Below are 15371 nucleotides of genomic sequence, written 5' to 3' on the forward strand. Positions count from 1 at the left end.
ACCATTTGCAGCCACCTGTATGTGCTATTTTAACCGTGGGGTGTGCAATTGATATTTTCTGTGAGTGCTGTTCTTAAGAAAGGTTTCCCAGTTTGGGATAGAACTCTACTATTTAGGGAATACATTCAAGCAGTTACTATGAATGTGTAGTAGCGGTTTCCTTTATTAAACGGTGGAAGGTTCCTCCTCAATGTGTAATGCCTGCTGAATTTTGTTTTGTTTACATCTTTGTTTGCACCTTTCTCTACGTGGAATTTGCTCCCTGCATGAAATCAGGTGCAGTATTGTACTTTACAAGTGGCCACCCTTCCATTCAGAGGGTGTCTCACTGATTAATATAGGGTATGAGTATATCATCTTCGGTCCTGATGAAATGCCATTTTACCCTCCTGGAAGACTAAGGAATGAAACATGTTGACCCCACCTTATCACCTTGATTGATAGCTATTATGGTACATTGTTACTAGAAGATAGCTCCTCTTTTTTTATTTAGACATGATACCTGTACCCCATAAAACTCTCCTTAGGTTACCGTAAGGCTATTTTATCCACACCCTTATCATCACCCTATTTTTGACATGAGTCCTTCTCATGCACTCATTTAAGGGCTACGACAGATGAAAAGATCTCTGATAAAGAGCACCAGACCCGTCAGGCATGGCAGTGCCGGCTTGACAAGGAGCACCCGATGATGATGCATGACACCCACCCTACCAGGTGTGTGACAGCATCAAGATTTGACCTTGCGGGTCCCCTGGGATCCCAGTGGTCGGCTTTTCAATTCCACCTGTCTGTAGACTCTCCCAAGTACGAGGAACTACTCCCCCTGATAAGTTTGATACAGCATTCTAGGAGGAGCATGGGTGCAGGACCTCTTTAAATATTTAGCTCTACGTCCCTCCTGTGTTGACATAGGTTAAAAGTAAACAAGACAGTTCTCATGATGCAGCATGCCTCGATTGGGAGGCATTCTTGACCACATATGTGACAAAGCTATAAAACATTTTTCAAAACTATATTTTATTGGATTTTGTGCTGCAGGGTAGCAGTACATAACACAACATACCAATGTCAAGACTGAAGTCCAAGAAAAAGAACCATTATGCGTATACCCATACCCTCCCTCATTTCCATACCAGTCCCCACAAGCACGCTTCTCTCCCCCAAAAAGCAGGGTCCAGTCTGCAGTGGTTTGCAGTCAGTTATCCCTTGTAGGTGCAGATTTCCGTTTCAAATTTTGCAGACCTGGTGTGATACTGCCCCGTTATTTTGCCCACCACCTCCATATTTTCATGTGATTTTGAGGCAACCTCATGCTCTATACACCTGTTTCGCCATACCCATCCAGTGGTCTTACACTTACTGCCACTCTTCAGGGGAAAGGAGGCGGGTGTTCATTTTTCCAATGGCGAGCGATATAACGTTTCGCCACAGTTAATACTAACTAAAGCAGTGTCAATTTGGGACAGGTGCCGTCAAGGTCAGGGTTAAGGAGTAAAAGGACTCATTTAGGTTCCAACCACCTACTCCAGCCCAGGACGGCACCAAAGCAGGAGAGAACCCAACCCCAATATGGTTGTATCTTACATAGCTTCAACTTGTGTGGAGAAAGTCTACTTCCTGTGTTGAAAATCTGAGGCAAGTAGAGGACGTTATTAGACATAAAACATTTTATTGACTTGCAGTTTCCCAACAAAATATAATACATGCCAAGAGTATAAAATAAACGTTATGAACCAGGACGTACCTCAAAGCGATGAGCTGTCCCATTGGAAAGCTTCAGCTGCATCAATATGGAAGGCTGCAAGGCACGGGCCAATGAGCTGAAATAAATCACACTGTTTTTATTGAGAGAGCTGGGAACCATGAGCAGCACATTTGCTAACAGAGATTTATCCACTAGAATACAACTGTAAAACAGTGGACATCACTGCATTACATTCTATTCAGATACCATGTTTTAGCTAGTAATTAGGTCTACATCGCCAGAACTTGAAACGCTCGGATTGGTATTCTGAGGCTTTCACCAGACAATGCGTTCTGGGAGTTGTGGTAGTTTTCGCCTCAGTTGAATCAACTGACTTAAGTTCAGAACCACTTTGTCATTTCCAAGGATAATTTAGTCAAGAGATGTGTACCTTGTGACACTGAATCATCTGATAACATTAAGCACCAGGGGTGCACTAGTGATGTACTTGAGAGTGATCCCTTGGTGACAGACCTCAGAGAAGCAATGAGTGATGGGCATCCAGGGAGTAGTATATGAGTGGAGCAATATGTGATGTAGACATCAGGAGCACAGGACTGTGTGCATAGTGGAGACCCAGGCTGATGTGAAGCATTGTCCATCACAGTACAATGGGGCCTTATTGAGTTGTGTACAAGAAAGAATCATATCAATATCCTGCAACAAAGATATTGGACAGCAGCATTTTGCATGATGGGGTTTGCAGGCTTATTGGCAGAATGTTAAAATCAATACCATAAGCACTAGAGTGCAAAGTTTATTTGGCTAAAATACCAGTGCTGACGGAAGATGTCAAAGATCACATGGTCTACAAGACAAATATGGACAATTTATTTTCACACAACTTAATCTTTATGCTGGTCAAACAAACGATCCAATTACATCAGCGCGACAATAATGTATAAAGAAAACAATGACGTAATGGTGTAGACATAAATACATACTTTTTATATGAAATTAATCCATGAAACATCATATCCGTTATACACGATTACAATCCAAATAAAATGTTCTGATTCAGCAGTACATCAACAAAACCACACTGGCGCCACCTTATGATCCTTATATACACATATACGGATCACATGAGGTACTTAGCTGCCACACAGGTGACTAGATGATGCATAATGAAATGAAAAAGCAAAGTATTTGGTTTTATGACAATTTGACGTTAATCGGTTGCACATTTCAAATGAATAAACACATAGCAAAAGAGCAGACAAGACGTGTGTGAGCCCCTCCCAGCACTATCAGTGGCAACATTCTCTTAAGTGGATTCTGACATTAAGTTTCTTTCTTAAAACGTTAATCTGAGAGCCAATCACAAGGAATCTCACTCCCGGGGACTATTACACCCATCCCCGTCCTCCAAGGAGGGAGCAAGTAGTGTGTTTAGCAGTCCTATAGTATGACCCATGATCTCTGCGCATACTTCTCAAGAACATAGCTAGTCTCTTTTGAAAACACTTAAAATTTCACATTAAAAGACAAGGATGAAAATAAGTTCTCGTGAAAAATATGCCTAATTTTGAAGATTTGCAAATCACACAGCTTTTCGCATGATGTACCATGACTCGAACATAACTTTAAGCTTGATGAACAGATTGTGTCAAATGGACGGTTTACACTAGCAGCGTTTGAGATGTGTGGCCAGATTCTGCAATGCTCGATTTACAGGCGGAAGGGCTTAGGAGTAGGAATGACTAAGGGGGTGCTGCGGCGTCCTGCAGTCATGCACATTGTCTTGGGGCTGGCCAATGGTTGACAGGGGTGACTATGCTTTACACAAGGGGGCCGCGCAAGATGGGTTGCCTCGCTCCCCAGTACATCAGGAAGCAGCTTGGACTTTCTCTGGTTTACCAAGCACAAGTGGTACCTGCGCTGCGCTGCAGAGCGCTCCCTCAAGGGGATGGCTATGTGGGAATAGACAGCATATAACAGACTACCATAGTGTTTGACATATCCATAAGAAATGTCAATCATCACCTGCGGCACTTAAAATTTGCAACCGACTGAAAGGCCCCCTGCAATAACTTGTTGTAACAGGACATGCAACAGACGACAGAGTCTTGTTGAATGAAAATTGATGCCAACAGCAAAAAGTATGACATCACTCAAATGGATTTTGTTATGATTAGATTTCTTTCCCAAAACTGACAAACCAAGCAAAACAACAAACCCTAGGGGTAACAACGTGAAAACATGGCTCCCAGCCTGCCACTGAAGTTTAAATCTGCTAAATCAACGGTGCCATTTACACTAACAGCAAAGCCGAAACCTCTCTTTTTAATTTATATATATATATATCACCCTAGAGCAGGTTATCAAGTCCCAAAGCAGGGTGCTGTATATTAAAGAGTAGATGTATTTTTATTTGTCCTAACAGTAAATACCCCCAACTTGTCATTTTTACTGCGGAAAAGTTAACTCAGATGTGCTCTCTTCTGAATAGGACTCCTTTAGTTGATACTTCGAAGTATCAAACTAATTGTTACATTAAACTCAGCTTGATGCCCAATTTGAATTTAATTAGCATTTCTTAAAAAAGGTACCTTTTAGAAAGTTGCCACTATGTTGCCCGAGTCTTCCAGTGGTTGCTCACAGATGGTGACCACAAGACAGCCTGGAAAAGTGTGAACGATTTTGAGAAGCTCAAACAATAGAGGCCTGCTACTGGAAGAGATGTCACAGGGTGTAATCCCAAAAGGCAAGCTTCAAAAGGGTACCCTGCCTTTGAACGGCAAATGGTGGACACACACAAGAGGGGCTGCTCTTTTATTGAGCTAGATGGGTTGTGGTCGGCAATAGAAAGGAGAGAGCAGTTGCCAACCCGGTTTTCCGTGGGCATATAGCCCTCAGGGAGCCACGTCTCAGCGATAGGCTTCCATGCTACAGACACCTAGAGAGGGGTTCTACCATCTTGGGAGAGGGCAGACAATACACTCTGGGATAGCTAGATGCCACACATTGCAAGAAGCCGTCATCAGGTGGGGAGAGTCCTAGTACCCCATTGGCTAGGACACTTTCCAGGCATAAATGTGGCACCCCTGGCACAAAGACCTCAGATCACTTCTAGACTGAAGGACTGCCCTGCTGTTCCCTGGACCTGGCAAGAGAGGGTGCACCAACTGCTGGACGGCATTGGCTGGTCCTTGGACCAGCAAAGAGGTCTGTGTCTGTGGTTCCTGTCTCATGGGCAAGTCACTCCTGAAACTCAGACGGAAGAGATGAACTCCAAGGGTCAGTTGGCTGACTTCCTGTTACAGTAACACAGTCACCAAAACTGAAGAAGCCCGTTTTGGCCAGTCAATAGCCACAATTGCTTGATCACCACTGACTGCCAATGTGCAACCCGGAGGACTAAGTCCTGATCCTGAACACCTGCACCCAAGTCAGACAGACCTAGGAGAGTCTTCGGAGTGCAGTTTGGTCGCCCAAGATGGACACTAGCCTTCACCAAAGGAAATCGCTGCTTTCAATGTGACTGGAGACCAATAGTCAAGTTGCAACAGGAATTTTGCTGGTCCAAAAAGGAACGTGAGGGACATCGACGCATGTGTCGCTCCACCTGGACCATGGATTGAACATTAGCCCCAAGAAGACCCCAGTAGACAGTGTATCATCCTCAGCATTATAAAGTATCTTCAGAATCCTGTATTGCTCCAATCAAGCTCTCCATTAAAGTCTAGGACTGTTTGCACACAGAGGCTGGAACTGGACTTGAGACAGCCTTGGTGACAGGGTTACTGTCCTACTACTTCTCAATGGCCCCGCTGGCCTCCACCCCGTCGGAATTGGTCGCCCAAAGAGGGCTGGAATACCTGAACATAACTCTTAAAGTTTTACAAAGTTTCCAAACTTTGCTGGTACCAGTGTTTATTCAAGTTTTTGAGTGAAAAGCTGCGATTTACGATTTATTGAAAAATGTGTATCTACGGAATCCTTCAGTGGATGTTCTTTGTTTTGGTGGCTACAAATTCATAAAAATAAGACCTATTATTTTTTATAAATTGGTTTTGGTATTTCTTTTTTTGTTTTTTTTTTTTTTTGAAAACCTTTATTGTGTGTCAAATCAGAACAAATACGGGCCTACAATCTTCCGGCCGGCCACGATAACAGTTGAGCATCAATGCAACTTTACGGCGACACAGTAATATCTTCTTTAAAGGCAAGCATTAAATGGGTTACACTGTAATTACCATATTACCATGTCTCAGGATCGGTGAAGGTTAATTTTAAGGTTTTCATCGCGACAATTAAGATCAGGTCGTACTACTCCGCACTAATACAAGCAAGAAAAAGAGAACTAGGTCCATGTAGGTGGGACTCGACATCAAACACCCGTATCAATCAGTACGGCTCGCAACATGCAAGTTCCAGCCAGAGGATGGCCACACAGTAAGCATACCCCTAGAGAGGACGCAACATCCCAACTAACACCGCGCCACCACCCATCCCCCAGTCTGCCTAACACGGGCCTAGGAAAGAAAAAATTATATAATAACAAAAGGCACCATAGAAATTAACACCAACTAAAATGTACCCCCCCACCTACACACATGCAGAGGCTACGGCCTACCCCCCCCCCCTAGCAGAGTGTTTCATCTCCCCAAAAAACCCGAAATGTAGTAAGAGAAGAGAAATTGAGAAGAAGAAGGAGAAGGGAAAAGGAAGAGAATTAGGAAAGAAAAAGAAAAAAGTGTAAATCACATAAGACCGGGGGAGGGCCGTAAGAACATGTCAAAAACTATCAAAGTACGTTAATCCGGCCACCCTTACCCCGACCCCACCACCAATACAGTACCAACATATGAAATCCACCGGCAGTCCATCAGTGTCCCAGCAGTACAAGGAAGACAGTTCCGAAGGGAAGGGGGACACCCTCAACCTTGCCCCTTACGATAAGATGCAGCGACGCAGTCCAACTGGAGCGTAAACGACGCAGATGAAATAAGGGGATAAGGGGACCTCGTCAGGATAGGAAAATGGTCACAAACGTTCATCCAGCCCGTTGCCGAGAAAACATTAATGATGCAGAGAGCGCCGCAAGGTGACGGATCACCCCGTGCAGCCAGTCCCAACGTTCGCCACCGCTCCAAGAAGGGGAAGTGCAGTCCGCTAGCCGCCATCGAGGGAGCCCCAAAAAATGGCGCCCGATGCCGTCTCTCCATCCGTAAAACAGTCCCAGACATTCCTGTGCTGCCCAGGGGCGTTCCCACTAGTTCACTTGCAGGATTGGAGTCCCACGCCGTCTCCACCTCAGCGGCGACCGGGGCAGAGGGGCCAACAGGATGCATCACCGGATGTGGCGTAGCGGCCAGATGCAGCGGATTTTCACGGACAGATAGGGGGGCCGCGGACAGCATCGCGCCCATCCGACCCCCCAATTCCCCAGCGACGGTACGCAGGTCGGCCCTCAAGACAGACAGGGCGCTCAGGATATCACGTAGTCGCAATGGCTCCGAGGGGAGAAAGGGCGCAGCATTGTCATCCAGTTGGAGCAGATGTGCATAGTGTTGCTTCGCCGGTCGATAGCCTTCCTTTCCAGCGTCCCCCAATAACTCCAGCTGGTCCATAGTGAAGCAAGCCCGGGCGGGGGGCGCAGGGGCAACAGTCTCTTATCACCCACGCAGCAATGCTTACCCAGACCCAGTCTCGGGTGGTCACCTTCGAAGGACAAAGGCAGGCGATAAGATGGCGTCCGTCCCTGCCCTGCAATGAGACAAAGTAGCGGCGGAACCGATTCAGGTCCGAGGGCTCGCTACAATGTTGCTTCTGGAGCGTCGGCGTGCAGGTCAGGGAGAGCGGCAGGCAGGGTTCCAGGATCGAGGATCTGCGTCGGTAACACGGCAACCAGCCCCGTCCAGCAGTCCCAGGCGATCGTCGGTGCACACGGGGCCAGGCTCAAACTGAGAACAAAGACCCCGAGCCAGCCTCGCCGAGTCCGGAGGAGGTGAGGGCGTCGCGGCACTTCCACTGCCGGGAGCCGGCTTCAAAGCACAGCGGCAGGATCAGGCTCCCTTCCCGGTTCCGCCAGCATCATGGAATCCAAGGAGTGCGTGCAGGATGTCGCGGAAACCGGGAAAGTAGTTTGGAGGCGAGCGGAGCCGAGGAGTCAGGCGGCCATCATGGTTGCTGGCCAGGCTCCTCCCCCCAGTTTTGGTATTTCTAAATGCTTTACACTTGTTCTTTTGTTTAAGTGTGACAGCTCGAAGCCACAGCAACCCAGGGTTGAGCCAAGGTTGAACAAACGAGCCTGACTGGACCCAAATTGATATAACAAGTGTATTTCACAGGGAGGTTGCACAACCACACCATATAATACACCACTTTTCTTACAGATGAATACTCCATTCCTGTAGCATGACTGTGGCAGCTCAATCAATTTGCAAAGCTAGAAATTCCACCCTTCTTGCCTCAAAGTCCAAATTAGATCCAGAAGTAAATTAAGCTAATTAAGTACTAAATCAAGTAAATTAAGCGTTGCCATATTTTAAAAGTAAAAAACACAACTAAAAAGTTAATGAAGTAAGATAGTGTAATACATATTAGAAAATTGGAATGTTGAGAGCTTTATTGAAGGCAATGGGGTGGCTCTGAGCTTATAATGGCTGGTATAAGCCTTCTGCTCCAAAATTCCTATTTTTATTTTTCTGTCACTCCCTTTTTAATTTAGAACAATCTACCCTCAGTGGGTGGAATGTTCAACTGCCTTATAACGCTTGTACCTCGGGCTGTACCAGTTGTTAAAGTCCCTCTCCCTCATTCTACAGTCTTAGTTCAGGGCCTTTAACAACTGTTATAACCCTCAGCCACAGGCTATAAGGCTATATTTGCTTCAACAAACAATGGAAAGAATTGAAAAATACAGGCAACAAGAGCAGTTAAGCCTTTCCCGTCATCTTTAGGCACCCCATTGTTTTCCTCAGTTTAACCATTTAATATTGATCAGTCATCACAAAAACAGACCGTAGCCTCAAGAACCACCTAAGGTGATCCATCCATGCATGAGTGTCTATCAATTTTAGGAGACATCAAGAATTCAGAGCAATAGTAAACCTCCATTTCGTACCATTCATTATTGATGCTCCCCCAGTCACTGGGGACTAGAGCGCTTTGTTGAAGTTGATACTGCCAAATTTAATTTCACATATTAAACAATGTGATGACAATGCAAGGGGAGGGCAGCAGCTGGATTATTTGCAATGCATCTGCTTCTCGATGATGAAGATTTTACTGCAAAGGCGCGATGACAAGTGGGGATCATTGTGTTATGCACATCTCCATCTTCATGTACAAAACACAGAGTAGAACATTAAGATAATGTCTAAACCCCATAACAAAATTAGGACACAAGGTTATTCAAGCACACATACCCCACAGATGACCTATCCTGCACCTATCACTTCAACTGCATCTGGGCATCTAGTGATCAAACTACAGTTCCAGATAGGTCCACCAGCCAGTCTCATAGCGCTACAGCAGAATTTAGCTACACGCAGGGCTTTGAATAGGTTAAACATCCCTTCTTGATTTCATCCCATTTTCACCAACGCCTAACTGCTCGCTCTCAAGGGCAAGCTTTATGTCAGGCTCTGATCTTCACTTTATAACCTTGCTTTAGACTGAGCATGTAAAGTAAGCATGTGGCACCTTGACTCTCACATAACCGTCAATCATATCTGAATGTAGTCATCTCTTCACAACCACCCTGGACTGTTTCCTAGATTGGCTTTACACCATTAGGCATTTCGAAATACCAACAATAATACTAACAATCATGAAAATTATTATAAACTAACTTATGTAGTGCTAGTCACTAAACCATTTTGCTGAACCTTCAGTCAGCCTTTAAGTATTATTTACGGAACTCTTCCAATATTCTTCAGGCTGTAGAATGACTTCTCTTACTCAAGAGGCCTATTACCTTTTCCAAGGCCATCTACTGGACATAAAACACCCGCTGGGAATAGGCCTCAACAGAGAAGCATAATCCCTCCACTCCTCCTTCTCATTTGCTCCGTCACCAGTCACAAACTCCCAGCTACGTCCTCCTCTTCTCAGTCCACTCTTCCCAAAACCAAAAGTCTTGACAGACAATCAAGTGCACACTGGCACACACTTGGGTAACTTGTGTTCCAGTTCAGGGACTGCCTGGCAGTTCGGCTCAACTGTTCTTATTGGAGCATGGTCAAGACTGATTTGCATATGGCTGGATCCAAACTGAAGTGGCATGGTGGGCAAAAGAATGATGGGTTGTAATGCTATCCTGAGCGATTGCCAGTTGTTACTTATAGACTTATTGCAATTATCCTAACATCACCTTTTGTGTGTTTGCGACACCAGGCTGAACAGCATCAAACACAACCAAACACCATCTGGTGTTATACAAAGGGTAGATGCATTTCTTTAACTCACCAAGCAAGCAATATTACTATTATTATTTCCTTTATATATTTAAAGTATGCTCAGTCCTGATGGTAGTTGCAGGAGAGTTCATTCTCTTACTAGCCCTCATCTCAAATTTTCCTTTTGTGGTGACCCAACATGCAGGACTTTATGCTGCTCTCTAAACATTCTTGAAACACTCAGATCATATAATCCATATAATACGTTACATACAATTATTCACACAATCGTACTGAATATGCTTTCTCATTTCAAATCAATATATTTCCAGAGCTAAATTTGTTTACAGCCTTAAAATCATTAAGCACATCCCCTCATTCAATAAGTAAAGCAAACTCTGTTAAATTAAAAAATCGACTGATCCCCAGAGAAATGAGTGAGTAGGGCTTTATTCTGTATTTGGGAACACACTCCACACTTATATAGTGCCAAAAACATATTTTACTGGCCCCATTTTTAGGTCTTGCCTAGGCAGCGCATGTGCGGTCTCTTTAAGACATTCTGTATCTACTCTGTGGGCTTACAGCCCGCCCATCGCTTTTCATTAATTTATTTGTGCTTCCCTTGCTTCTATGTGGATAAGGTGTGTTTTTCCCTCCTCATGGTGTCTTGCTCCCTCTCACCGAGCTGGCGCCTATTATTTGTATCCTTTCACTTTGCTCTGTCAGTGTGTTTATGCAAACTACTTTTTTGGCTGGTTTCTGCTCGTCTTATAGGCAGCATTCATTTTGTTTTGTTTGTTGTATATTTCATAAATTGGCTGTATTTTTTATATGTGAGACTTGTAAATAGGTTTTGGCTGCACAGTGCTAAAACACGTCGTAACATTTCCTGCTGTATTTTACATATGTGCTGCGTCTAAATAGGTTTCGGCTGCACAGTTCGAAAACACAATGTAATGTTTGCCGCTGTATTTTAAATATATGTACACACCGTAACGTTTGCTGCTCTATTTTTTTCTATGTGTTGGTTGTAAATCAGTTTCAGCTGTACATTTGCCCTGACAGCATCCATTTGGTTTCCTTGGTTGTATAGTTTATAAACACGCTGTAACGTTTGCTGTGGCAGCATCCATTTTGTTAACTTCGTTCTATATTTTATAATCAGCTGTGTTTTTTATATGTGTTGCTTGTTTTGTGAAACCTTGTTGCTTCCTTAGGACTGTGGGAGTTTGCAGGGGCAACGCCTTTGTTTCTATGAGGTGTGGAGGCCCTCCTGTTGAATTCTTCTTCCAAGGTAGGAAAGGCCCATTTATTATCTGTCAGGAGCATGTTTTGTTGGAAAGAGTTAGTTTTACTTTTGTTCCCAAGTGACAGTTTCTGGTGTCATGTGTGTCATGTTATACGGCATCTGCACAGGTCATGCTAACTCCAGTTCTGCACAGGCACTGCGTACTACTGTGGCTACACCGACACCGCCTGTTCATTATTACTGTAGTTGCACTTTTTCATCCATGAACAGTGTTCAAGTCCTGTGAAAGTTTGGAAGAGAGCCTTCAAAAAAGGAACCAATATACTTCTATGGCTGCACACATGCCGTTTGTTTATTTTGTACTGTGGCTACCATTTTTTTTGTTGCAATTTTATATAGCGTAAACTCGACCTGATGGTATTGGAGTGCTTTACATAAGCACCAGTTACTTTGCACAAGGACACATTTGATTTTTTTAGGCAGAGGTGATTTGCCCATAATCACGGGATGTTTAGCAAACGCTGTCATTTAAAAAGTGCCAAAGATGAGCAGGGCTTTCAGTTTAGCAACTTTACAGGTAATTAATTGTGTTTACTTCAGGAAAAGGTTTTAAAATGCTAAATAAACGCCAGTATGATTGTTGCTGCTCTCCTATTGACTCAGTGGGAGCAAACACTACATTTCCCAGGATGCATTAGATTGCCCTTCAAAACTTGGGACTTGTTTTCTATGCAACCACAGATGTCCAATAAGACTCGCCTGATCGCTTAAGGGATAAAATGAGTGATCAACAAATTGTACGTGCTTTCTATTGTTGAAAGTTTCCAATTACCCTAATAAGATTTTAATTTCATTAATTTGTAATTGCTGCCTTAAATAAAGACTAGGAGAGGATTGCATCTCACAGCTGTTCTAAGCTCAGAAGTAACATTCAGACTCTTTTTCACAGATTATGACTTGAAACAGTAGTTTGCAATTCCTGCCCCAGGGTTAACTTCAGGGTACCACACGAGGCTGCTCTAGCTTAGTGCCAGCTATATAATATATCAGTGTTCAGAGTTAAAGATTGTTGGCATAATTGAAATTCCAGCTGACTTTGGGCCTGTGAAAAAACGTTCAAAAGATTAAATTGCTTCCTGAAAAGTTATTCATGAACAGATCACTAGTGGTCTTTAGCTTCGGAGATAGCCTGAACTGACATATAGCAAGATTTAACCACTGCTCAAAAATTTGGCTTTTGTAAATTCAGTACATAGTTTACAGCGGGAGGTGTGTTAAATCTGTCATCTTATTGTGTTAAGCATAACTTGCCAATAGGCTAATTCTTCAGGCTGTTCAATACTCTAATGATACAGCCACACACAGAATGTTATAGTGCTGCTGACTTGCAGTGAGGCACTTTTCTTTCCGTCTGTGCACTACAAAGTCTTGGAATTTGTACACATTTTTTTCTTGAGGCAAGCATGTATTCTTGAATCAGACTGCATGACCCAGTGTATAATAATAGTATAGCTCCTCAATCCCTGGCGGCACAGCATAATGTGCAGCATAGCTAAGCACTTATAAGGTCCAAAAGGTGAGACCTATTGTCTATGTCAATGCTTGTTAGAATGGGGAACCTGGTCTAAACAAGAAGAGATCAGCTTGCTCAAGGTATTGGTCTAGACGGGCACAGCTATCTCACTTTTTTGTGGGCTGCCGTCATTTCAGGTAAAATTATAACCCGCCTGCCTCCAATGATATTGTTTTTTGTGATTATACTTTTCTTGAATTGTATTCAGTCTTATAACAATGACATCAGTTTATTAAAACAACTGGATTTTAAACCCCTCTCCAATCAACTGTGACCTTAAGCAAGGGTTTTTTCCTTGGGTACCGAAAACCAACTTGCTCTCCGAGTGGCCACTGTCTGACACAATATATTACAGTAATTCTACTTGTATTTACTTTCGGCAGTATTCTAATATACGTGGTGGGATACGGTTCGGGTTTCCTTTCTGTATTCTTGTTATATGTTGCATTTAATTGCATTTATTTCTGTCTCATCATGGTAAAAAATTGTACTCCTTCTTACTGATTCTATGTTTGGACTCAAGGTAAAATGTAAGTTGCGAAGACTAGGTGCACTTGAAAAGTACTTAATAACCAACTGTTCCTCTTGGTGCTGATAGGTTTCTTTTTTTATGGCATTGTAACTGCTCTAATAATGAATCAGACCGAAAAATGTAGTTTCTACAAACTTTGGAAATGTGCATACCCTTGCCTCTCTTGGCCGGAATTGTGATCCTTGAGAATGCTGCTTGGCACCTTTTTGACCAAATGTAAATATCCCTGTATTTGACTATCAAAATTGGCTCTTAGAATCTCCTTGTTTTCACTTAAATATCCTCACATCAAGTTGCAACTAAACCTCGTACCATTAAACTTTGCTAAAAGGTGTACCTTTTCTCTAGACTAGACAAAGCAAACATTACATTTTTATTATGGATCTTAAAAGGGAGAAAACTTAAATAATATAAACTAGTACGAGGATCCTGACACTCCTGAGGCGGAAGCCGGGAGCGATTGTAATGCTTTTTAAAAAACTGTGAACTGTATTCTGATTTTATTCATACCTGCTTTCCTGGGCATTATCTCCCACTTGGTCAATCCCGCGCAGTGGAGGTTAACACTGCCGCGGGAGGGGGAAATCTTTCTTCGGCGCCATCATCCGAGCAGACCACAGGCCACGCCCACTAACACGAGGCCACGCCCCCCCTCCTTCTTAAGCCGGGCTGAATACGAGCCCGCGCTTAGGATCCTGACACTCCTGAGGCGGAAGCCTGGGAGTGATTGTAATGCTTTTCAAAAAACTGTGAACTGTATTCTGATTTTATTCATACCTGCTTTCCTGGGCATTATGTCCCACTTGGTCAATCCCGCGCAGCGGAGGTTAACGCTGCCGCGGGCGGAGGAAATCTTTCTTCGGCGCCATCATCCGAGCAGACCACAGGCCACGCCCACTAACACGAGGCCACGCCCCCTCCTTACGCCGGGCTGAATACGAGCCCGCGCTTAGGATCCTGACACTCCTGAGGCGGAAGCAGGGAGCGATTGTAATGCTTTTTAAAAAACTGTGAACTGTATTCTGATTTTATTCATACCTGCTTTCCTGGGCATTATCTCCCACTTGGTCAATCCCGCGCAGCGGAGGTTAACGTGCCGCGGGCGGGGGCAATCTTTCTTCGGCGCCATCATCTGAGCAGACCACAGGCCACGCCCACTAACACGAGGCCACACCCCCCCCCACTAGCCGCCTTAAAAAATGTGTATACCTCGGACCCGCAGCGGACGAGCGCAGCAGGCGCGCCTAAGGCAAGCCCGTCTGCGCCCGTCCGCGGCTGGCCGGGGCATGGGGCATTACTGTCTGATGTCAGTTTATGTCCACCAATTACCTTTGTTCCTAATTACCTGTTCTTTCAATCAATGAGGAGTCTGTCCCTGACATTCTTGCGGCAACCCTCACTGGTTACTACATCATCCAAGCGAACAGAGCTTCTGGAAAATCGGGAGGTGGGGTTGCAGTGATTGTTAAGAATTCTATTAGATTCTCCGCCCTGACTTCAGTCGGTATTCCCTCGGTCGACTACCTTGTGCTGAGACTTGAATCTCCAGTGACCCCGCTCATCTGTGTCCTAGTCTACCGTCCCCCTCAGTCCATGCCCAATTTCCATACAATGTTTGGAGACATGCTCTCCCAACTTGTCATCAATAACTCTAAAATCTTAATCGTAGGTGATTTCAATTATTGGCCCTCTGACGTCAAAGAGAGCGCCTGCTCTGCTACATTTTCCGACCTTCTAGCTAGCATGAACTGTCTCTCTCACATAAAATCAGCAACTCACATTAAGGGTCACACCCTGGAACAGATTTGGACCTCCAACCTGGACCTAACCGCTCTCTCAATTTCACCTAGTCTATGGTCAGACCATTATATGATTTCTTTTTCCCTCACGGTTGCCCCCTGCCCTAGCAGAGTCCTGGA

General features: G+C 44.2%; 1 protein-coding gene across 1 annotated transcript in view; it reads right to left on the reverse strand.

Moving 5' to 3' along the window:
- LOC147718609 (COMM domain-containing protein 5-like) overlaps nt 1–15371 on the reverse strand; it is a 147573-nt gene that overhangs the window by 23016 nt on the left and 109186 nt on the right. The window contains exon 6 of the mRNA XM_086918571.1: nt 1748–1823. Within this exon, the coding sequence (XP_086774697.1) occupies nt 1748–1823 (76 nt within the window). The remainder of the gene's footprint in view (nt 1–1747; nt 1824–15371) is intronic.

Source organism: Lissotriton vulgaris, chromosome 4_1, assembly GCF_964263255.1.
Source record: "Lissotriton vulgaris chromosome 4_1, aLisVul1.2, whole genome shotgun sequence".
Lineage (NCBI taxonomy): Eukaryota > Metazoa > Chordata > Amphibia > Caudata > Salamandridae > Lissotriton > Lissotriton vulgaris.